The 24,242-nt window shown below is 48.0% G+C and overlaps 1 protein-coding gene across 2 annotated transcripts in view; it reads right to left on the bottom strand.

Annotated features, from left to right (window-relative positions):
- The window catches only part of LOC129831803 (ephrin type-A receptor 4), a 189,493-nt gene extending 166,837 nt beyond the window's left edge, over positions 1 to 22,656 (bottom strand). Inside the window, exons 1-3 of one of the 2 annotated variants that reach the window (XM_055895267.1) lie at positions 22,351 to 22,656; positions 20,931 to 20,998; positions 17,464 to 18,127 (exon numbers count right to left, since the gene is read on the bottom strand). In XM_055895267.1, the coding sequence (XP_055751242.1) occupies positions 17,464 to 18,127; positions 20,931 to 20,998; positions 22,351 to 22,447 (829 nt within the window). In that variant the 5' untranslated portion in view covers positions 22,448 to 22,656. The remainder of the gene's footprint in view (positions 1 to 17,463; positions 18,128 to 20,930; positions 20,999 to 22,350) is intronic. The other variant, XM_055895266.1, reaches the window with a different exon arrangement.
- Between the last annotated feature and the right edge of the window lie 1,586 nt (positions 22,657 to 24,242).

Consider the following 24,242-nt stretch of genomic DNA (forward strand, 5'->3'; position numbering starts at 1 on the left):
TCCCAATAGCAGGCCTGTTACACTGCCCTAACAAACACATCCCTATAGCAGGCCTGTCCCCTGGCCTAACAAACACATCCCAATAGCAGGCCTGTCCCCTGGCCTAACAAACACATCCCTATAGCAGGCCTGTCCCCTGGCATAACAAACACATCCCTATAGCAGGCCTGTTCCCTGGCCTAACAAACACATCCCTATAACAGGCCTGTTCCCCTGGTCTAACTAACACATCCCAATAGCAGGCCTGTTCCCCTGGTCTAACTAACACATCCCAATAGCAGGCCTGTTCCTCTGCCCTAACTAACACATCCCAATAGCAGGCCTAACCCTGGCCTAACAAACACATCCCAATAGCAGGCCTGTTCCCCTGGTCTAACTAACACATCCCAATAGCAGGCCTGTTCACCTGTCATAACTAACACATCCCAATAGCAGGCCTGTTCCCTGGCCTAACAAACACATCCCAATAGCAGGCCTGTTCCCCTGGTCTAACTAACACATCCCAATAGCAGGCCTGTTACCCTGCCCTAACAAACACATCCCTATAGCAGGCCTGTCCCCTGGCCTAACAAACACATCCCAATAGCAGGCCTGTCCCCTGGCCTAACAAACACATCCCTATAGCAGGCCTGTCCCCTGGCATAACAAACACATCCCTATAGCAGGCCTGTTCCCTGGCCTAACAAACACATCCCTATAACAGGCCTGTTCCCCTGGTCTAACTAACACATCCCAATAGCAGGCCTGTTCCCCTGGTCTAACTAACACATCCCAATAGCAGGCCTGTTCCTCTGCCCTAACTAACACATCCCAATAGCAGGCCTAACCCTGGCCTAACAAACACATCCCAATAGCAGGCCTGTTCCCCTGGTCTAACTAACACATCCCAATAGCAGGCCTGTTCCCCTGTCATAACTAACACATCCCTATAGCAGGCCTGTTCCCCTGTCCTAACTAACACATCCCAATAGCAGGCCAGTTCCTCTGTCATAACTAACACATCCCAATAGCAGACCTGTTCCCCTGGCCTAACTAACACATCCCAATAGCAGGCCTGTTCCCCTGGCCTAACTAACACATCCCAATAGCAGCCCTGTTCCCCTGGCCTAACTAACACATCCCAAAACCAGGCCTGTTCCCCTGGCCTAACTAATGCATCTCCATAGCAGGCCTGTCCCCTGGCCTAACTAGCATATCACAATATCAGACATGTTCCTCTGGCCTAACTAATGCATCTTAATAGCAGGCCTGTTCCCCTGGCCTAACGAACACATCCCTATAGCAGGCCTGTCCCCCTGGCCTAACTAGCACATCCCAACAGCAGGCCTGTTCCCCTGGCCTAACAAACACATCCCAATAGCAGGCCTGTTACCCTGGCCTAACAAACACATCACAATAGCAGGCCTGTTACCCTGGCCTAACAAACACATCCCTATAGCAGGCCTGTTCCCCTGGCCTAACTAACACATCCCAACAGCAGGCCTGTTCCCCTGGCCTAACTAACACATCCCTATAGCAGGCCTGTTCCCCTGTCATAACTAACACATCCCTATAGCAGGCCTGTGCCCCTGTCCTAACTAACACATCCCAATAGCAGGCCTGTTCCCCTGTCCTAACTAACACATCCCAATAGCAGGCCTGTTCCTCTGTCCTAACTAACACATCCCAACACCAGGCCTGTTCCTCTGTCATAACTAACACATCCCTACAGCAGGCCTGTTCCCCTGTCCTATCTAACACATCCCAATAGCAGGCCTGTTCCCCTGTCCTAACTAACACATCCCAATAGCAGGCCTGTTCCCCTGTCATAACTAACACATCCCAATAGCAGGCCTGTTCCCCTGTCATAACTAACACATCCCAATAGCAGGCCTGTTCCCCTGTCATAACTAACACATCCCAATAGCAGGCCTGTTCCTCTGTCATAACTAACACATCCCAATAGCAGGCCTGTTCCCCTGGCCTAACTAACACATCCCAATAGCAGGCCTGTTCCTCTGTCATAACTAACACATCCCAATAGCAGGCCTGTTCCCCTGGCCTAACTAACACATCCCAATAGCAGGCCTGTTACCCTGGCATAACGAACATATCCCTATAGCAGGCCTGTTCCCCTGGCCTAACTAGCACATCCCAACAGCAGGCCTGCTCCCCTGGTCTAACTAACACATCCCTATAGCAGGCCTGTTCCCCTGGCCTAACTAACACATCCCAATAGCAGGCCAGTTCCCCTGTCATAACTAACACATCCCAACAGCAGGCCTGTTCCCCTGGTCTAACTAACACATCCCAATAGCAGGCCTGTTCCCCTGGCCTAACTAACACATCCCAATAGCAGGCCTGTTACCCTGGCCTAACTAACACATCCCTATAGCAGGCCTGTTCCCCTGTCATAACTAACACATCCCAATAGCAGGCCTGTTCACCTGTCATAACTAACACATCCCAATAGCAGGCCTGTTCCCTGGCCTAACAAACACATCCCAATAGCAGGCCTGTTCCTCTGTCATAACTAACACATCCCAATAGCAGGCCTGTTCCCCTGGCCTAACTAACACATCCCAATAGCAGGCCTGTTACCCTGGCATAACGAACATATCCCTATAGCAGGCCTGTTTCCCTGGCCTAACTAGCACATCCCAACAGCAGGCCTGCTCCCCTGGTCTAACTAACACATCCCTATAGCAGGCCTGTTCCCCTGGCCTAACTAACACATCCCAATAGCAGGCCTGTTCCCCTGGCCTAACAAACACATCCCTATAGCAGACCTGTTCCCCTGTCCTAACTAACACATCCCAATAGCAGGCCTGTTCCCCTGGCCTAACTAACACATCCCAATAGCAGGCCTGTTACCCTGGCCTAACTAACACATCCCTATAGCAGGCCTGTTCCCCTGTCATAACTAACACATCCCTATAGCAGGCCTGTTCCCCTGTCATAACTAACACATCCCAATAGCAGGCCTGTTCACCTGTCATAACTAACACATCCCAATAGCAGGCCTGTTCCCTGGCCTAACAAACACATCCCAATAGCAGGCCTGTTCCCCTGGTCTAACTAACACATCCCAATAGCAGGCCTGTTACCCTGCCCTAACAAACACATCCCTATAGCAGGCCTGTCCCCTGGCCTAACAAACACATCCCAATAGCAGGCCTGTCCCCTGGCCTAACAAACACATCCCTATAGCAGGCCTGTCCCCTGGCATAACAAACACATCCCTATAGCAGGCCTGTTCCCTGGCCTAACAAACACATCCCTATAACAGGCCTGTTCCCCTGGTCTAACTAACACATCCCAATAGCAGGCCTGTTCCCCTGGTCTAACTAACACATCCCAATAGCAGGCCTGTTCCTCTGCCCTAACTAACACATCCCAATAGCAGGCCTAACCCTGGCCTAACAAACACATCCCAATAGCAGGCCTGTTCCCCTGGTCTAACTAACACATCCCAATAGCAGGCCTGTTCACCTGTCATAACTAACACATCCCAATAGCAGGCCTGTTCCCTGGCCTAACAAACACATCCCAATAGCAGGCCTGTTCCCCTGGTCTAACTAACACATCCCAATAGCAGGCCTGTTACCCTGCCCTAACAAACACATCCCTATAGCAGGCCTGTCCCCTGGCCTAACAAACACATCCCAATAGCAGGCCTGTCCCCTGGCCTAACAAACACATCCCTATAGCAGGCCTGTCCCCTGGCATAACAAACACATCCCTATAGCAGGCCTGTTCCCTGGCCTAACAAACACATCCCTATAACAGGCCTGTTCCCCTGGTCTAACTAACACATCCCAATAGCAGGCCTGTTCCCCTGGTCTAACTAACACATCCCAATAGCAGGCCTGTTCCTCTGTCATAACTAACACATCCCAATAGCAGGCCTAACCCTGGCCTAACTAGCATATCACAATATCAGACATGTTCCTCTGGCCTAACTAATGCATCTTAATAGCAGGCCTGTTCCCCTGGCCTAACGAACACATCCCTATAGCAGGCCTGTTCCCCTGGCCTAACTAGCACATCCCAACAGCAGGCCTGTTCCCCTGGCCTAACAAACACATCCCAATAGCAGGCCTGTTACCCTGGCCTAACAAACACATCACAATAGCAGGCCTGTTACCCTGGCCTAACAAACACATCCCTATAGCAGGCCTGTTCCCCTGGCCTAACTAACACATCCCAACAGCAGGCCTGTTCCCCTGGCCTAACTAACACATCCCTATAGCAGGCCTGTTCCCCTGTCATAACTAACACATCCCTATAGCAGGCCTGTTCCCCTGTCCTAACTAACACATCCCAATAGCAGGCCTGTTCCCCTGTCCTAACTAACACATCCCAATAGCAGGCCTGTTCCTCTGTCCTAACTAACACATCCCAACACCAGGCCTGTTCCTCTGTCATAACTAACACATCCCTACAGCAGGCCTGTTCCCCTGTCCTATCTAACACATCCCAATAGCAGGCCTGTTCCCCTGTCCTAACTAACAAATCCCAATAGCAGGCCTGTTCCCCTGTCATAACTAACACATCCCAATAGCAGGCCTGTTCCCCTGTCATAACTAACACATCCCAATAGCAGGCCTGTTCCCCTGTCATAACTAACACATCCCAATAGCAGGCCTGTTCCTCTGTCATAACTAACACATCCCAATAGCAGGCCTGTTCCCCTGGCCTAACTAACACATCCCAATAGCAGGCCTGTTCCTCTGTCATAACTAACACATCCCAATAGCAGGCCTGTTCCCCTGGCCTAACTAACACATCCCAATAGCAGGCCTGTTACCCTGGCATAACGAACATATCCCTATAGCAGGCCTGTTCCCCTGGCCTAACTAGCACATCCCAACAGCAGGCCTGCTCCCCTGGTCTAACTAACACATCCCTATAGCAGGCCTGTTCCCCTGGCCTAACTAACACATCCCAATAGCAGGCCAGTTCCCCTGTCATAACTAACACATCCCAACAGCAGGCCTGTTCCCCTGGTCTAACTAACACATCCCTATAGCAGAACTGTCCCCCTGGCCTAACAAACACATCCCTATAGCAGACCTGTTCCCCTGTCCTAACTAACACATCCCAATAGCAGGCCTGTTCCCCTGGCCTAACTAACACATCCCAATAGCAGGCCTGTTACCCTGGCCTAACTAACACATCCCTATAGCAGGCCTGTTCCCCTGTCATAACTAACACATCCCAATAGCAGGCCTGTTCACCTGTCATAACTAACACATCCCAAAAGCAGGCCTGTTCCCTGGCCTAACAAACACATCCCAATAGCAGGCCTGTTCCCCTGGTCTAACTAACACATCCCAATAGCAGGCCTGTTACCCTGCCCTAACAAACACATCCCTATAGCAGGCCTGTCCCCTGGCCTAACAAACACATCCCAATAGCAGGCCTGTCCCCTGGCCTAACAAACACATCCCTATAGCAGGCCTGTCCCCTGGCATAACAAACACATCCCTATAGCAGGCCTGTTCCCTGGCCTAACAAACACATCCCTGTAACAGGCCTGTTCCCCTGGTCTAACTAACACATCCCAATAGCAGGCCTGTTCCCCTGGTCTAACTAACACATCCCAATAGCAGGCCTGTTCCTCTGCCCTAACTAACACATCCCAATAGCAGGCCTAACCCTGGCCTAACAAACACATCCCAATAGCAGGCCTGTTCCCCTGGTCTAACTAACACATCCCAATAGCAGGCCTGTTCCCCTGTCATAACTAACACATCCCAATAGCAGGCCTGTTCACCTGTCATAACTAACACATCCCAATAGCAGGCCTGTTCCCTGGCCTAACAAACACATCCCAATAGCAGGCCTGTTCCCCTGGTCTAACTAACACATCCCAATAGCAGGCCTGTTACCCTGCCCTAACAAACACATCCCTATAGCAGGCCTGTCCCCTGGCCTAACAAACACATCCCAATAGCAGGCCTGTCCCCTGGCCTAACAAACACATCCCAATAGCAGGCCTGTCCCCTGGCATAACAAACACATCCCTATAGCAGGCCTGTTCCCTGGCCTAACAAACACATCCCTATAACAGGCCTGTTCCCCTGGTCTAACTAACACATCCCAATAGCAGGCCTGTTCCCCTGGTCTAACTAACACATCCCAATAGCAGGCCTGTTCCTCTGCCCTAACTAACACATCCCAATAGCAGGCCTAACCCTGGCCTAACAAACACATCCCAATAGCAGGCCTGTTCCCCTGGTCTAACTAACACATCCCAATAGCAGGCCTGTTCCCCTGTCATAACTAACACATCCCAATAGCAGGCCTGTTCCCCTGGCCAAACTAAGACATCCCTATAGCAGGCCTGTTCCCCTGTCCTAACTAACACATCCCAATAGCAGGCCAGTTCCTCTGTCATAACTAACACATCCCAATAGCAGACCTGTTCCCCTGGCCTAACTAACACATCCCAATAGCAGGCCTGTTCCCCTGGCCTAACTAACACATCCCAATAGCAGGCCTGTTCCCCTGGCCTAACTAACACATCCCAAAACCAGGCCTGTTCCCCTGGCCTAACTAATGCATCTCAATAGCAGGCCTGTCCCCTGGCCTAACTAGCATATCACAATATCAGACCTGTTCCTCTGGCCTAACTAATGCATCTTAATAGCAGGCCTGTTCCCCTGGCCTAACGAACACATCCCTGTAGCAGGCCTGTTCCCCTGGCCTAACTAGCACATCCCAACAGCAGGCCTGTTCCCCTGGCCTAACAAACACATCCCAATAGCAGGCCTGTTACCCTGGCCTAACAAACACATCACAATAGCAGGCCTGTTACCCTGGCCTAACAAACACATCCCTATAGCAGGCCTGTTCCCCTGGCCTAACTAACACATCCCAACAGCAGGCCTATTCCCCTGGCCTAACTAACACATCCCTATAGCAGGCCTGTTCCTCTGTCATAACTAACACATCCCCATAGCAGGCCTGTGCCCCTGTCCTAACTAACACATCCCAATAGCAGGCCTGTTCCCCTGTCCTAACTAACACATCCCAATAGCAGGCCTGTTCCTCTGTCCTAACTAACACATCCCAACACCAGGCCTGTTCCTCTGTCATAACTAACACATCCCTACAGCAGGCCTGTTCCCCTGTCCTATCTAACACATCCCAATAGCAGGCCTGTTCCCCTGTCCTAACTAACACATCCCAATAGCAGGCCTGTTCCCCTGTCATAACTAACACATCCCAATAGCAGGCCTGTTCCCCTGTCATAACTAACACATCCCAATAGCAGGCCTGTTCCCCTGTCATAACTAACACATCCCAATAGCAGGCCTGTTCCTCTGTCATAACTAACACATCCCAATAGCAGGCCTGTTCCCCTGGCCTAACTAACACATCCCAATAGCAGGCCTGTTCCTCTGTCATAACTAACACATCCCAATAGCAGGCCTGTTCCCCTGGCATAACGAACATATCCCTATAGCAGGCCTGTTCCCCTGGCCTAACTAGCACATCCCAACAGCAGGCCTGCTCCCCTGGTCTAACTAACACATCCCAATAGCAGGCCAGTTCCCCTGTCATAACTAACACATCCCAACAGCAGGCCTGTTCCCCTGGTCTAACTAACACATCCCTATAGCAGGCCTGTTCCCCTGGCCTAACAAACACATCCCAATAGCAGACCTGTTCCCCTGTCCTAACTAACACATCCCAATAGCAGGCCTGTTCCCCTGGCCTAACTAACACATCCCAATAGCAGGCCTGTTACCCTGGCCTAACTAACACATCCCTATAGCAGGCCTGTTCCCCTGTCATAACTAACACATCCCTATAGCAGGCCTGTTCCCCTGTCATAACTAACACATCCCAATAGCAGGCCTGTTCACCTGTCATAACTAACACATCCCAATAGCAGGCCTGTTCCCCTGTCATAACTAACACATCCCTATAGCAGACCTGTAGCCCTGGTCTAACTAACACATCCCAATAGCAGGCCTGTCCCCTGGCCTAACAAACACATCCCAATAGCAGGCCTGTTCCTCTGCCCTAACTAACACATCCCAATAGCAGGCCTGTTTACCTGGCCTAACTAACACATCCCAATAGCAGACCTAACCCTGGCCTAACAAACACATCCCAATAGCAGGCCTGTTCCCCTGGCCTAACTAACACATCCCAATAGCAGACCTGTTACCCTGGCCTAACTAACACATCCCAATAGCAGGCCTAATCCTGGCCTAACAAACACATCCCAATAGCAGGCCTGTTCCCCTGGTCTAACTAACACATCCCAATAGCAGGCCTGTTCCTCTGCCCTAACTAACACATCCCAATAGCAGACCTAACCCTGGCCTAACAAACACATCCCAATAGCAGGCCTGTTCCCCTGGCCTAACTAACACATCCCAATAGCAGACCTGTTACCCTGGCCTAACTAACACATCCCAATAGCAGGCCTAATCCTGGCCTAACAAACACATCCCAATAGCAGGCCTGTTCCCCTGGTCTAACTAACACATCCCAATAGCAGGCCTGTTCCTCTGCCCTAACTAACACATCCCAATAGCAGGCCTAACCCTGGCCTAACAAACACATCCCAATAGCAGGCCTGTTCCCCTGGTCTAACTAACACATCCCAATAGCAGGCCTGTTCCCCTGGCCTAACTAACACATCCCAAAACCAGGCCTGTTCCCCTGGCCTAACTAATGCATCTCAATAGCAGGCCTGTTCCCTGGCCTAACAAACACATCCCAATAGCAGGCCTGTTCCCCTGGTCTAACAAACACATCCCAATAGCAGGCCTGTTCCCCTGGCCGATCTAACACATCCCAATAGCAGGCCGGTTCCTCTGGCCTAACTAGCACATCCCAATAGCAGACCTGTCTCCTGGCCTAACTAACACATCCCTATAGCAGGTCTGATCTCCTGGCCTAACTAACACATCCCAACAGCAGGCCTGTTTCCCTGGCCTAACTAACACATCCCAATAGCAGGGCTGTTACCCTGGTCTAACTAATACATCCCAATAGCAGGCCTGTTACCCTGGTCTAACTAACACATCCATAAAGCAGGCCTGTTCCTTTGGCCTAACTAACACATCCCAATAGCAGGCCTGTTACCCTGGTCTAACTAACACATCCATAAAGCAGGCCTGTTTCCCTGGCCTAACTAACACATCCCAACAGCAGGCCTGTTACCCTGGCCTAACTAACACATCCCAATAGCAGGCCTGTTACCCTGGTCTAACTAACACATCCCAATAGCAGGCCTGTATCCCTGGTCTAACTAACACATCCCTATAGCAGGCCTGTTACCCTGGCCTAACTAACACATCCCAATAGCAGGCCTGTCCCCTGGTCTAACTAACACATCCCTATAGCAGGCCTGTTCCTCTGTCATAACTAACACATCCCAATAGCAGGCCTGTTCCTCTGTCATAACTAACACATCCCAATAGCAGGCCTGTATCCCTGGTCTAACTAACACATCCCAATAGCAGGCCTGTTACCCTGGCATAACAAACACATCCCAATAGCAGGCCTGTTCCCCTGTCCTAACTAACACATCCCAATAGCAGGCCTGTTCCTCTGTCATAACTAACACATCCCAATAGCAGGCCTGTTTCCCTGGCCTAACTAACACATCCCAACAGCAGGCCTGTTCCCCTGGCCTAACAAACACATCCCTATAGCAGGCCTGTTCCTCTGGTCTAACTAGCACATCCCAATAGCAGACCTGTCTCCTGGCCTAACTAACACATCCCTATAGCAGGTCTGATCTCCTGGCCTAACTAACACATCCCAACAGCAGGCCTGTTTACCTGGCCTAACTAACACATCCCAATAGCAGGCCTGTTACCCTGGTCTAACTAACACATCCCAATAGCAGGCCTGTTACCCTGGTCTAACTAACACATCCATAAAGCAGGCCTGTTTCCCTGGCCTAACTAACACATCCCAACAGCAGGCCTGTTACCCTGGTCTAACTAACACATCCCAATAGCAGGCCTGTTACCCTGGTCTAACTAACACATCCCAATAGCAGGCCTGTTACCCTGGCCTAACTAACACATCCATAAAGCAGGCCTGTTTCCCTGGCCTAACTAACACATCCCAACAGCAGGCCTGTTCCTCTGGTCTAACTAACACATCCCAATAGCAGGCCTGTTACCCTGGTCTAACTAACACATCCATAAAGCAGGCCTGTTTCCCTGGCCTAACTAACACATCCCAACAGCAGGCCTGTTACCCTGGTCTAAGTAACACATCCCAATAGCAGGCCTGTTACCCTGGTCTAACTAACACATCCCAATAGCAGGCCTGTTACCCTGGCCTAACTAACACATCCATAAAGCAGGCCTGTTTCCCTGGCCTAACTAACACATTCCAACAGCAGGCCTGTTCCTCTGGTCTAACTAACACATCCCAATAGCAGGCCTGTTACCCTGGTCTAACTAACACATCCCAATAGCAGGCCTGTTCCCCTGGCCTAACTAACACATCCCAATGGCAGGCCAGTTCCTCTGTCATAACACATCCCAATAGCAGGCCTGTTCCTCTGTCATAACTAACACATCCCAATAGCAGGCCTGTTCCTCTGTCATAACTAACACATCCCAATAGCAGGCCTGTTACCCTGGCATAACAAACACATCCCAATAGCAGGCCTGTTCCCCTGTCCTAACTAACACATCCCAACAGCAGGCCTGTTCCTCTGTCATAAGTAACACATCCCAATAGCAGGCCTGTTCCCCTGTCCTAACTAACACATCCCAACAGCAGGCCTGTTCCTCTGTCATAAGTAACACATCCCAATAGCAGGCCTGTTACCCTGGTCTAACTAACACATCCCAATAGCAGGCCTGATTCCCCTGTCCTAACTAACACATCCCAACAGCAGGCCTGTTACCCTGGTCTAACTAACACATCCCTATAGCAGGCCTGTATCCCTGGCCTAACTAACACATCCCAATAGCAGGCCTGTTCCCCTGGCCTAACTAACACATCCCAATAGCAGGCCTGTTACCCTGGCCTAACTAACACATCCCAATAGCAGGCCTGTTCCTCTGTCATAACTAACACATCCCAATAGCAGGCCTGTTCCTCTGTCATAACTAACACATCCCAATAGCAGGCCTGTTCCTCTGTCATAACTAACACATCCCAATAGCAGGCCTGTATCCCTGGTCTAACTAACACATCCCAATAGCAGGCATGTTACCCTGGCATAACAAACACATCCCAATAGCAGGCCTGTTCCCCTGTCCTAACTAACACATCCCAATAGCAGGCCTGTTACCCTGGTCTAACTAACACATCCCAATAGCAGGCCTTTTCCCCTGTCCTAACTAACACATCCCAATAGCAGGCCTGTTCCCCTGGTCTAACTAACACATCCCTATAGCAGGCCTGTTCCTCTGTCATAACTAACACATCCCAATAGCAGGCCAGTTCCTCTGTCATAACTAACACATCCCAATAGCAGGCCTGTTCCTCTGTCATAACTAACACATCCCAATAGCAGGCCAGTTCCTCTGTCATAACTAACACATCCCAATAGCAGGCCTGTTCCTCTGTCATAACTAACACATCCCAATAGCAGGCCTGTTCCTCTGTCATAAATAACACATCCGAATAGCAGGCCTGTTCCTCTGTCATAACTAACACATCCCAATAGCAGGCCTGTTCCTCTGGTCTAACTAACACATCCCTATAGCAGGCCAGTTCCCCTGTCATAACTAACACATCCCAATAGCAGGCCTGTTCCTCTGTCATAACTAACACATCCCAATAGCAGACCTGTTCCCCTTGTCTAACTAACACATCCCAATAGCAGGCCTGTTCCTCTGTCATAACTAACACATCCCTATAGCAGGCCAGTTCCCATGTCATAACTAACACATCCCAATAGCAGGCCTGTTCCTCTGTCATAACTAACACATCCCAAAAGCAGACCTGTTCCCCTTGTCTAACTAACACATCCCAATAGCAGGCCAGTTCCCCTGTCATAACTAACACATCCCTATAGCAGGCCAGTTCCCCTGGCCTAACTAACACATCCCAATAGCAGGCCTGTTCCTCTGTCATAACTAACACATCCCAATAGCAGACCTGTTCCCCTTGTCTAACTAACACATCCCAATAGCAGGCCTGTTCCTCTGTCATAACTAACACATCCCAATAGCAGACCTGTTCCCCTTGTCTAACTAACACATCCCAATAGCAGGCCTGTTCCTCTGTCATAACTAACACATCCCAATAGCAGGCCTGTTCCTCTGTCATAACTAACACATCCCAATAGCAGGCCTGTTCCTCTGTCATAACTAACACATCCCAATAGCAGGCCTGATTCCCCTGTCCTAACTAACACATCCCAACAGCAGGCCTGTTACCCTGGTCTAACTAACACATCCCTATAGCAGGCCTGTATCCCTGGCCTAACTAACACATCCCAATAGCAGGCCTGTTCCCCTGGCCTAACTAACACATCCCAATAGCAGGCCTGTTACCCTGGTCTAACTAACACATCCCAATAGCAGATCTGTATCCCTGGTCTAACTAACACATCCCTATAGCAGGCCTGTTACCCTGGCCTAACTAACACATCCCAATAGCAGGTCTGTTACCCTGGTCTAACTAACACATCCCAATAGCAGGCCTGTTCCTCTGTCATAACTAACACATCCCAATAGCAGGCCTGTTCCTCTGTCATAACTAACACATCCCAATAGCAGGCCTGTTCCTCTGTCATAACTAACACATCCCAATAGCAGGCCTGTATCCCTGGTCTAACTAACACATCCCTATAGCAGGCCTGTTCCTCTGTCATAACTAACACATCCCAATAGCAGGCCATTTCCTCTGTCATAACTAACACATCCCAATAGCAGGCCTGTTCCTCTGTCATAACTAACACATCCCAATAGCAGGCCAGTTCCTCTGTCATAACTAACACATCCCAATAGCAGGCCTGTTCCTCTGTCATAACTAACACATCCCATAGCAGGCCTGTTCCTCGGTCATAAATAACACATCCCAATAGCAGGCCTGTTCCTCTGTCATAACTAACACATCCCAATAGCAGGCCTGTTCCTCTGGTCTAACTAACACATCCCTATAGCAGGCCAGTTCCCCTGTCATAACTAACACATCCCAATAGCAGGCCTGTTCCTCTGTCATAACTAACACATCCCAATAGCAGACCTGTTCCCCTTGTCTAACTAACACATCCCAATAGCAGGCCTGTTCCTCTGTCATAACTAACACATCCCTATAGCAGGCCAGTTCCCCTGTCATAACTAACACATCCCAATAGCAGGCCTGTTCCTCTGTCATAACTAACACATCCCAATAGCAGACCTGTTCCCCTTGTCTAACTAACACATCCCAATAGCAGGCCAGTTCCCCTGTCATAACTAACACATCCCTATAGCAGGCCAGTTCCCCTGGCCTAACTAACACATCCCAATAGCAGGCCTGTTCCTCTGTCATAACTAACACATCCCAATAGCAGGCCTGTTCCTCTGTCATAACTAACACATCCCAATAGCAGACCTGTTCCTCTGTCATAACTAACACATCCCAATAGCAGGCCTGTTCCTCTGTCATAACTAACACATCCCTATAGCAGGTCTGTTCCTCTGTCATAACTAACACATCCCAATAGCAGGCCTGTTCCTCTGGTCTAACTAACACATCCCTATAGCAGGCCTATTTCCCTGGCCTAACTAACACATCCCAATAGCAGGCCTGTATCCCTGGTCTAACTAACACATCCCAATAGCAGGCCTGTTCCTCTGTCATAACTAACACATCCCTATAGCAGGCCAGTTCCCCTGTCATAACTAACACATCCCAATAGCAGGCCTGTTCCTCTGTCATAACTAACACATCCCAATAGCAGACCTGTTCCCCTTGTCTAACTAACACATCCCAATAGCAGGCCAGTTCCCCTGTCATAACTAACACATCCCTATAGCAGGCCAGTTCCCCTGGCCTAACTAACACATCCCAATAGCAGGCCTGTTCCTCTCTCATAACTAACACATCCCAATAGCAGACCTGTTCCCCTTGTCTAACTAACACATCCCAATAGCAGGCCTGTTCCTCTGTCATAACTAACACATCCCAATAGCAGGCCTGTTCCTCTGTCATAACTAACACATCCCAATAGCAGGCCTGTTCCTCTGTCATAACTAACACATCCCAATAGCAGGCCTGTTCCTCTGTCATAACTAACACATCCCTATAGCAGGTCTGTTCCTCTGTCATAACTAACACATCCCAATAGCAGGCCTGTTCCTCTGGTCTAACTAACACATCCCAATAGCAGGCCTGTATCCCTGGTCTAACTAACACATCCCAATAGCAGGCCTGTTCCTCTGTCATAACTAACACATCCCAATAGCAGGCCTGTTACCCTGGCCTAACTAACACATCCCAATAGCAGGCCTGTTCCCCTGTCATAACTAACACATCCCAATAGCAGGCCTGTTCCTCTGTCATAACTAACTCATCCCAATAGCAAGCCAGTTCCTCTGTCATAACTAACACATCCCAACAGCAGGCCTGTTCCTCTGTCATAACTAACACATCCCAATAGCAAGCCAGTTCCTCTGTCATAACTAACACATCCCAATAGCAGGCCTGTTCCTCTGTCATAACTAACACATCCCAATAGCAGGCCAGTTCCTCTGTCATAACTAACACATCCCAATAGCAGGCCTGTTCCTCTGTCATAACTAACACATCCCAATAGCAGACCTGTTCCCCTGTCATAACTAACACATCCCAATAGCAGGCCAGTTCCCCTGTCATAACTAACACATCCCAATAGCAGGCCTGTTCCTCTGTCATAACTAACACATCCCAATAGCAGGCCTGTTCCTCTGTCATAACTAACACATCCCAATAGCAGGCCTGTATCCCTGGTCTAACTAACACATCCCAATAGCAGGCCTGTTACCCTGGCATAACAAACACATCCCAATAGCAGGCCTGTTCCCCTGTCCTAACTAACACATCCCAATAGCAGGCCTGTTACCCTGGTCTAACTAACACATCCCAATAGCAGGCCTGTTCCCCTGTCCTAACTAACACATCCCAATAGCAGGCCTGTTACCCTGGCCTAACTAACACATCCCAATAGCAGGCCTGTTCCCCTGGTCTAACTAACACATCCCAATAGCAGGCCTGTTCCTCTGTCATAACTAACACATCCCAATAGCAGGCCAGTTGCTCTGTCAACTAACACATCCCAATAGCAGGCCTGTTCCTCTGTCATAACTAACACATCCCAATAGCAGGCCAGTTCCTCTGTCATAACTAACACATCCCAATAGCAGGCCTGTTCCTCTATCATAACTAACACATCCCAATAGCAGGCCTGTTCCCCTGTCCTAACTAACACATCCCAATAGCAGGCCTGTTACCCTGGTATAACTAACACATCCCAATAGCAGGCCTGTTCCTCTGTTATAACTAACACATCCCAATAGCAGGCCTGTTACCCTGGTCTAACTAACACATCCCAATAGCAGGCCTGTTCCTCTGTCATAACTAACACATCCCAATAGCAGGCCAGTTCCTCTGTCATAACTAACACATCCCAATAGCAGGCCTGTTCCTCTGTCATAACTAACACATCCCAATAGCAGGCCTGTTCCCCTGTCCTAACTAACACATCCCAATAGCAGGCCTGTTCCTCTGTCATAACTAACACATCCCAATAGCAGGCCAGTTCCTCTGTCATAACTAACACATCCCAATAGCAGGCCTGTTCCTCTGTCATAACTAACACATCCCAATAGCAGGCCTGTTCCCCTGTCCTAACTAACACATCCCAATAGCAGGCCTGTTACCCTGGTCTAACTAACACATCCCAATAGCAGGCCTGTTCCTCTGTTATAACTAACACATCCCAATAGCAGGCCTGTTCCTCTGTCATAACTAACACATCCCAATAGCAGGCCTGTTCCACTGTCATAACTAACACATCCCAATAGCAAGCCAGTTCCTCTGTCATAACTAACACATCCCAATAGCAGGCCTGTTCCTCTGTCATAACTAACACATCCCAATAGCAGGCCTGTTCCTCTGTCATAACTAACACATCCCAATAGCAGGCCTGTTCCTCTGTCATAACTAACACATCCCAATAGCAGGCCAGTTCCTCTGTCATAACTAACACATCCCAATAGCAGACCTGTTCCCCTGTCATAACTAACACATCCCAATAGCAGACCTGTTCCCCTGTCCTAACTAACACATCCCAATGGCAGGCCTGTTACCCTGGCCTAACTAACACATCCCAATAGCAGGCCTGTTCCTCTGTCATAACTAACACATCCCAATAGCAGGCCTGTTCCCCTGGCCTAACTAACACATCCCAATAGCAGGCCTGTTCCTCTGGCCTAACTAACACATCCCAATAGCAGACCTGTTCCCCTGTCATAACTAACACATCCCAATAGCAGGCCTGTTCCCCTGGCCTAACTAACACATCCCAATAGCAGGCCTGTTCCTCTGTCATAACTAACACATCCCAATAGCAGGCCTGTTCCTCTGTCATAACTAACACATCCCAATAGCAGACCTGTTCCCCTGGCCTAACTAACACATCCCAATAGCAGGCCTGTTCCTCTGTCATAACTAACACATCCCAATAGCAGGCCTGTTCCCCTGTCATAACTAACACATCCCAATAGCAGGCCTGTTCCTCTGTCATAACTAACACATCCCAATAGCAGGCCTGTTCCTCTGTCATAACTAACACATCCCAATAGCAGGCCTGTTCCTCTGTCATAACTAACACATCCCAATAGCAGACCTGTTCCCCTGGCCTAACTAACACATCCCAATAGCAGGCCTGCTCCTCTGTCATAACTAACACATCCCAATAGCAGGCCTGTTCCTCTGTCATAACTAACACATCCCAATAGCAGACCTGTTCCCCTGGCCTAACTAACACATCCCAATAGCAGGCCTGTTCCTCTGTCATAACTAACACATCCCAATAGCAGGCCTGTTCCTCTGTCATAACTAACACATCCCAATAGCAGGCCTGTAGCCCTGGCCTAACTAACACATCCCAATAGCAGGCCTGTTCCTCTGTCATAACTAACACATCCCAATAGCAGACCTGTTACCCTGGCCTAACTAACACATCACAATGGACTGGATAATTACGCCGTTTACAATCATCACCGCTTCTATTACCCAGCCTGATATCATGTAGGAGAGATGCAGGGAGGGGAAGGGAGGGAGAGACAAAGAGATTGGGATACATGGAGGGAGTGAGAGAAAGAGACAGACAGAGAGAGAGGAGGGAGATTTGATAAAGAAGCAGACAACTGTATGGAGATAGAGATGGAAGGTGAAGGAAGAGAAAACCATAGCGAAGATTATAAATAACCACAAAGAACAGCTGCTGCCCGTGACTAGAGGAATATATATATATCAGAAGCAAACAGAAGCTTTCTCTCCTTAACTTACCCTGGCATTCAACGTTTCTCTCCTCAAATCCCGGGTTACACAGGCAGTTCCCGATGGGCACCAGCCACTCTCCGTCCGCCCCGCAGTACATTTTGGGAACGTCACGCTCCTCTGAATCATTTACGCAGGATCCTCGGACTTCTACCAGTGATGAGGTGTCAGCCCCAGTGGTGGTGTCAGGGAACTGGGCCAGGTTCCTCACAGCCATGGGACACTTCTTATAGAACACCCTGACAGACACCAGGGCAATGCAGGCTCCCACGTCCTGGAAGGCCAGGTAGAAACCCTTCCGGGTCAAGGCTCCCACGTCCCTGACCTCCGTGTTCAACTTCATGATGCGGTCTCCGATGTCCACCTGGGTGAAGCTCTCGTCGGCCGCCACCGTGTCGATCTTGCCAAACTGGTTCTCTGGGATGTAGCGCTCCTTGTCATTGTTGGACTCGTAGTAGTAGAGGTTGAAGGTCTCCTTGCAGGTTCCCATGACACCAGGGAGACTGTTACAGTCGCGCAGGGTGAACTTGATTTCAATGTAGACACGCTGGGCGCCAACCCGGGGGATCCAGTCAGTTCTAAGCCAGTTGTTTTGGTTGGGTTCCATCACGTTACACACCTGGTACGTCCTGATGGGAATGTTCTTCTCATCCATGATGCTCACCTCCTCCCACTGAGGAGACAAACAGAGGAAATGTTAGGAAAACATCTGACAAATATTATGAGAAATCTGTAAAATGGTAGGCCACATATAAACCTTAATTTGCAGACATACAGTACATTGAGAAAGACCATAGCAGAACAGTGACTTAATATCTGCGTCTCAATAGGCCAAGTATTTAATGACCAAACGTAATAATAAATGCATGACAAAGCCTAATAGAAATAGCAAGGCCTGTCATAATGAAACTACTACCGGTACAATCAGAAATAAGTACACATAAGCTGCTGTACTGTATTCAAGCCTGACTAGTACACTTTCTCTCCACAAAAAAGGAAACCAACCAAATCCTTGGGGAACATCCACCATTCAAATGATTCTTTTAATGTCATATAATGATGACCTCAATGTAAATCCCCATAACTCCATGATTCATTTAAAGGTCACCAAATGGAGAGAAATACAGTGTGAGGGTGAAGAGATATTGAAAGAATCTTCTGTATGAGCTAATGGATAGGCCTTACGTCTGTAACAGTTTAACTTTAGTCCGTCCCCTCACCCCGACCCGGGGACCCTCTGCACACATCAACAACAGTCACTCACGAAGCATCGTTACCCATCGCTCCACAAAGGCCGCGGCCCTTGCAGAGAAAGGGGAACCACTACTTCAAGGTCTCAGAGCAAGTGACGTCACCGATTGAAAGGCTATTAGCGCGCACCACCGCTAACTAGCTAGCCATTTCACATCCGTTACAGGGGCTTATAGGGATCTGAACAGAAACCCAATGGAAAAAGGGTGTCTGTGTTCCTTCTATAGGCCTACAACTTATTTTGGAGAGGGAGAGGGTTTGGACAGCACACATGTGGACCGGGTGTTTTTAGAATGAACTCATTGGTAAAGGACGTGAACATGAGGTGCATGGATTACGTTATCGATGACTGGCTGGCTTATTATTATAGGAGCAATGTTTGTTTTACTTACGATAAAGTCCCAGCTACTAAAGAGTATGGTGTTTTGAAAGGCGTTGGGGGCATTATGGTGTGCGCTGTTAAAGGGCCAAGGCAGACGTTTTTATCTCAATATATCATCATTTCGGGGTAACAATTAAGTACCTTACTGTGATTGTCTTAAATTAAAATGGACAAAAAGAAACAAAAAATTGCTTGTTAGCAAAGAGACATTTCTCAAGCAAGAATTTTGCTAGGACTGTCTGGGATTGGTCTGAGTGGGGAGGGGAAACTGAAAACTAGCTGTTATTGGCAGAGAGGTTTGGAACTCTCTTTCTTATTGGTCTATTAACTAATTTACCACCTGGTGATGTCAACAGGCAGGCCAAAACTCCATCCCACCAAAACAGGCTGAAATTTTCAGGTGGTCTTTTCAAATAACTCTTACACTAAAAGGGCATGATCATCATTTTCACAATTTAACAGTATTAGTCGACATCTTAGTCTGGAAGTATGTATAAAAAACCACAGGGAAATCTCATTTTGACTGCACTGGGCCGTTTACATTTTTCACAATGAGGTTTAAAAAAGTTGTCAAATTGACTGCATTTAAAGACAAGAGCAGACAAGCCAGCCTTCTGCTTGTATCTGCTTAGGACTATATTATATTTAGAGAAACGAGTCCAAACAGAGCTATTACTAGGGGGAAGGATGTACGCTGTGCTGGATTTGATTCAAGGCGTTATCATAACTAATCTCGTTTAAAGCCCTATTCATTTGAGTAGGGGAGATAACGCTAAACATGGCTGAGGCTCCGATTTGAGAAAGTGTCCATCACCCAGCTGCTTTATTCAACAGCTTTCTTCTTTCTGCTTGGCCCTTTATTGTGGAAATCAACCGGCTAGGCAGATAAGGCCGCACCTTTCCCCGATAGCGGAGGAGAGGGAGAATGGGGGTAATTGGTCGTAATGAGAGCGTGAATGCAGGCCTGTCGGCGCTGCCAGCACCCTGTCAATCCATCCGCCACGGAGGAAACCGCTGAAGAAGGAACGGAGAGCACCCAACAGCAGCACACACGAGCCACATTCATTGAACAGCAACTCAACCCAATGGTGATTAAAACAAGAGTTGGAGAGAAGGCTGACACAAAACGGCAACGTTTATTTTGTGGGTCTATAGCATACCATAAACTGTATCATTAAAATATAATTGATATGCCAGAAGATGCCTGAATAGAAAGAAGGACGTAATGGATAGCATATGTTGCTCAACTTTGGGCCACCTTGTTGGTTTAGTCTATAAATACAACAACACATATAAGATGGTTCCATGGGATTATTCAAACGCCAGTGCTGTTGCTGCTTCGGCTCAGGGAACAACGGACAGGGGAGTGTGTGCCAGACCGGCCTCAGCCGCGCGCACCGAAGGGCCTAACACGGCCATTCCCGAAACAGTCGCACTCTGTACTTTATCTGCGCAACTATATATATCCCAATTAGACCGCGGGATCATGCATTTAGTCCGATCACATTCCCTATTGCTTTATGGCCCAATCCAATCCTACTGTGAGGACTGAAACCCGCTGCCCTTTCCCTTCATTCATCCATTCCAGAGGGCCCTTTCTGTGCTGCCAAGTTCCTCTTCCCCCGCGCCTCAATGGGGGAAAAGGATATAAAGTTTCTCCACAAAGACCGATTCAATCAGCCGTCTATTCAGGAAACCCGACGCCCGCTGCAGTATCGGACTGGAATCTAACCATTACGGCGAGTAGAGGGAAGAAGGACAGAGGGGGTCGGTGGGCTATAGAGGACATCGTCTCTCCATTTTGACTCAACGGGGGACTCGCGTCTGAACAAGGGGCACTTACCCCTCCTTCTGTTGGGTTGGCGAACCAGCCCAACTCCCCCGCTACAGATCTGGAGTCCAGTAACGTCACTGAAAAACATAGAAAGAGAAGTGAGCAGTTATAGACTGTTCATAACACGGAATATGTGTAACCTTGTCTACAGTGATAATATACAGTCTGGAACAGCCACCGTGTTGTTGCCATAGTTGGATAGTTATGCCGTTTGCCGAGGAAAACAACTACATGCAATCTGCTCAAGGAAAAACATGTCAGAAGTAAGCTAATGATCAATATGTAATGACGTATAGGCCCATTCCACCTACATCCATAAACGATGTAATATGTTTGCAATACTCAAATGCGTAATATGGATAGATTTTTCCAGGGGGATTTGTGATGATTAAAAACATAAAGGGATCCCATTTTACGGGGATTTTATATTTTGTATAAAGAACCATGGGTATTGTCAATGTAACCCAGTGAATGCGACTCTCCAAAACATATTGGAGACTCCGTGTGTGTGTTTTATTAACTCGGGTCCTGAGGTTCTACGATTAGGAGCACGGACGTCTAAATGAACTTGCTTCAGTGAGAAATCAAAAAGAATCCGTAATGACATTTCAATAGTCCCTTATATTTCTTACGGAAATCCTCTCACTGCGCAGTGAAGAAAATCACAAATGTAAGCGCTTAAATATGCAGTGAGTTTAATAAAAAAAAGTGGATTTAATTTAAGATGTTTTCCTTTATCTGAAATGACTTGGCTTGGGTAATTATTTTAGTATTGTTTTGAAGTTAATGCGTTTTGACATAGAAAATGCGCAAACGCCACTTGTTAATTGAATGGGGATTATTTTACAGAACTGCGACTGCAATACAAGGTTATGAACTAATATTACATGGCTCATTTTGTAAGGGGGGATTTTGCACAACGGCCTTGCACAAAATCAGACACATGCATGCCCTCCAAAGCAATAATGATTTGTGTATAACATCGTGTCTTTGTAGCCTATATGGCTCAATAAAAAACGAATGTTGCTGAAGAAGTTGGTCTGTCGCCTAATTAACAGAGACTGAAGTAAGATTTAACAGCACTCCACTCAGATCCTGCTAGAGCCCCATATAGACTTCATACGCTGCGGCTTTTTGCAAAGCGCTTTCAGCAACTTGGGTAGCAAGATAACCTAGTAGTCTATGACACAAAACGTTCGATGGGTTTGACGCATTTGGAAAGCCTAGTCCAATGTCAGAGATTAATGGTACATGATGATGAGAAAATTAATAGTGTTGGCCAATTCTTTGAGTGCTGCTGGTCCTTGCACGAGTCCAGCATAGCTACGGGACACCGGGCTGGTGGTCCGTCTCACACATGAAGTGGACGGAGTATAAACTAGCGGAGAAAAAGTCCAGAACGGGGCTCCGCTATTATTCCAAGTCTTACCTTCGTTTGGGGGGTAAATCCGTGCCGAAGAAACACACGTAGAAATTCCAAGCAGCACAGAGGTCGCCGTAAACAAAATCCCAGCCATGAGTGCCATTTGTCGTTTTTTCTGGTCGTTCGTTCCGCTCCTCACAGGTCCTGCTCTCTCTCTCTCTCCCTGTGGAATATGTGTTTGAAGCAGGGATAGAGCGAAGCTCCGAAAACAGCCGGGAGGTGAGTCTGCGCGCTCTGACGCGGCAGTCAATCCAAATTAGAAACACAGTGGTCGGGAAAACAGGGGCAAATAATCATTAACTGTCCCCCTACCCCTCAGCCATGAATGGACACTGGTAGGGCCAAAATGGGAATGTGTAAAGGACCAGGAGTTACTGTAACATTTAGTGAATTTATGTCATGCGGACACCACTATTTTTATTGTTAAAGAGAAGCAATAAACTTCCAAGATAATGTATTTACGTTGTAATTAATAATGAAGATGAAATTCCCCAAAACGTTTAATACATTTAGATTTTTGTTTAATTTTTCAACATTCTCCTTATTAGGTCTAGGCTATAACACCAGTGTCTCAAAAGTGCTTTGCTCAAAGAATCCTAGAAAATCTTAATTATTTCTTAGGACTCGTCATTGTCATGTATAGGCAGATATTTGTAATTTTTCTCATAAAGTGAATTATGAATGTCGTCTCCAGTGATGCGCATCGCTGTCCAAGGTGAAACGCTTTAGACCAAGGTCGCCACCTAGCGGATACAATCACAGATAGTCAGTATCTATTGGATTATGGAACAAGTAAGAGCATGACCCGATAACATAACACGAAATTCCACTTTGGGAAATTGTGCAAAACAATTTTGTTATGAATGATGGGCACGAATCCCGTGTTATTGGATTATCGTCGTTACTCTAACAGCATTGTGTCAAGGTTGTATAGGAATTAGGCCGGGTACATCTGGGGTTCCATCCGAGTTGTGATATTAGAAGGTTTGTTAATAGTTATCACTTACAGGTCTGCAGAGTATGAAATGTATAGAAAGAAATCAATGAGTAGCCTACTATTTTCCTTTGTTTTTTTTCTCAAACAATGATGGTATTATTCGGTTTGGGAAAATCCCAAGTGTCCACCCTTTTGGTTCAGCCTGCCTGTCTGTCTACTAACACGTTTTCTTCACCCTCTCCCTCACGTCCTCCTACGCAGGCTGGATCTTCCTCCATGCTCCCGCGGGATGAGCCAAGTTTTGCTACCTCCAGGCAGGCTTCAGTGAGCCGCACAGGGCCATCGTCGTCGAGTAGTTGGGTAGTTCTCGCATCACCTCACACAGTCACTAATACATACACAAAAAGGCCCAGCAGGCTACCCGCAGTTCTTCCTCATCATGGCTCTTCCATTTAACGTGGCCCTACAGAGGTTTTGTATATTTTCAGCCAGTAGTTTTGAAAGTAGTTCTCAGGACCCAAAATGGCTGAGGTAATACCAAGTCGCTATTATTCGAGTCACAAGCAAATCTCAAGTTACAAGGTCTGAGTCTCAAGTTGAGTCCAAAGCAGAACGGGTCAAGACTCTAGTCAAGTTGAAGACTTGCATTCTAAGAGCAAGTGACGTCGAGTCTAGCCACAAGTTTAAGTCAAGTCTCAAGTCAAGAAAACAAATACCTATACATGCAAATACTTTTTCAACTACAAATCTTTGTATATTTATCGAGGCTACAGGAAAGTCCTTTTCATTATTTTGTCTACAACGTTTTTATTAGCCTATGGAATTGTAAAACATGGACATTGTAGTATAAAGGCATGACATCAGCAGAAGATAAGGTAGGTTGACATGCTCAGAATGTAGACTTATTTACAGGTCTTGGTGATCCAATGGTGAAAAAGCCATATACAAGAAGATTTACCAA

The sequence above is a fragment of the Salvelinus fontinalis genome, chromosome 33 (genome assembly GCF_029448725.1).
Source record: "Salvelinus fontinalis isolate EN_2023a chromosome 33, ASM2944872v1, whole genome shotgun sequence".
Lineage (NCBI taxonomy): Eukaryota > Metazoa > Chordata > Actinopteri > Salmoniformes > Salmonidae > Salvelinus > Salvelinus fontinalis.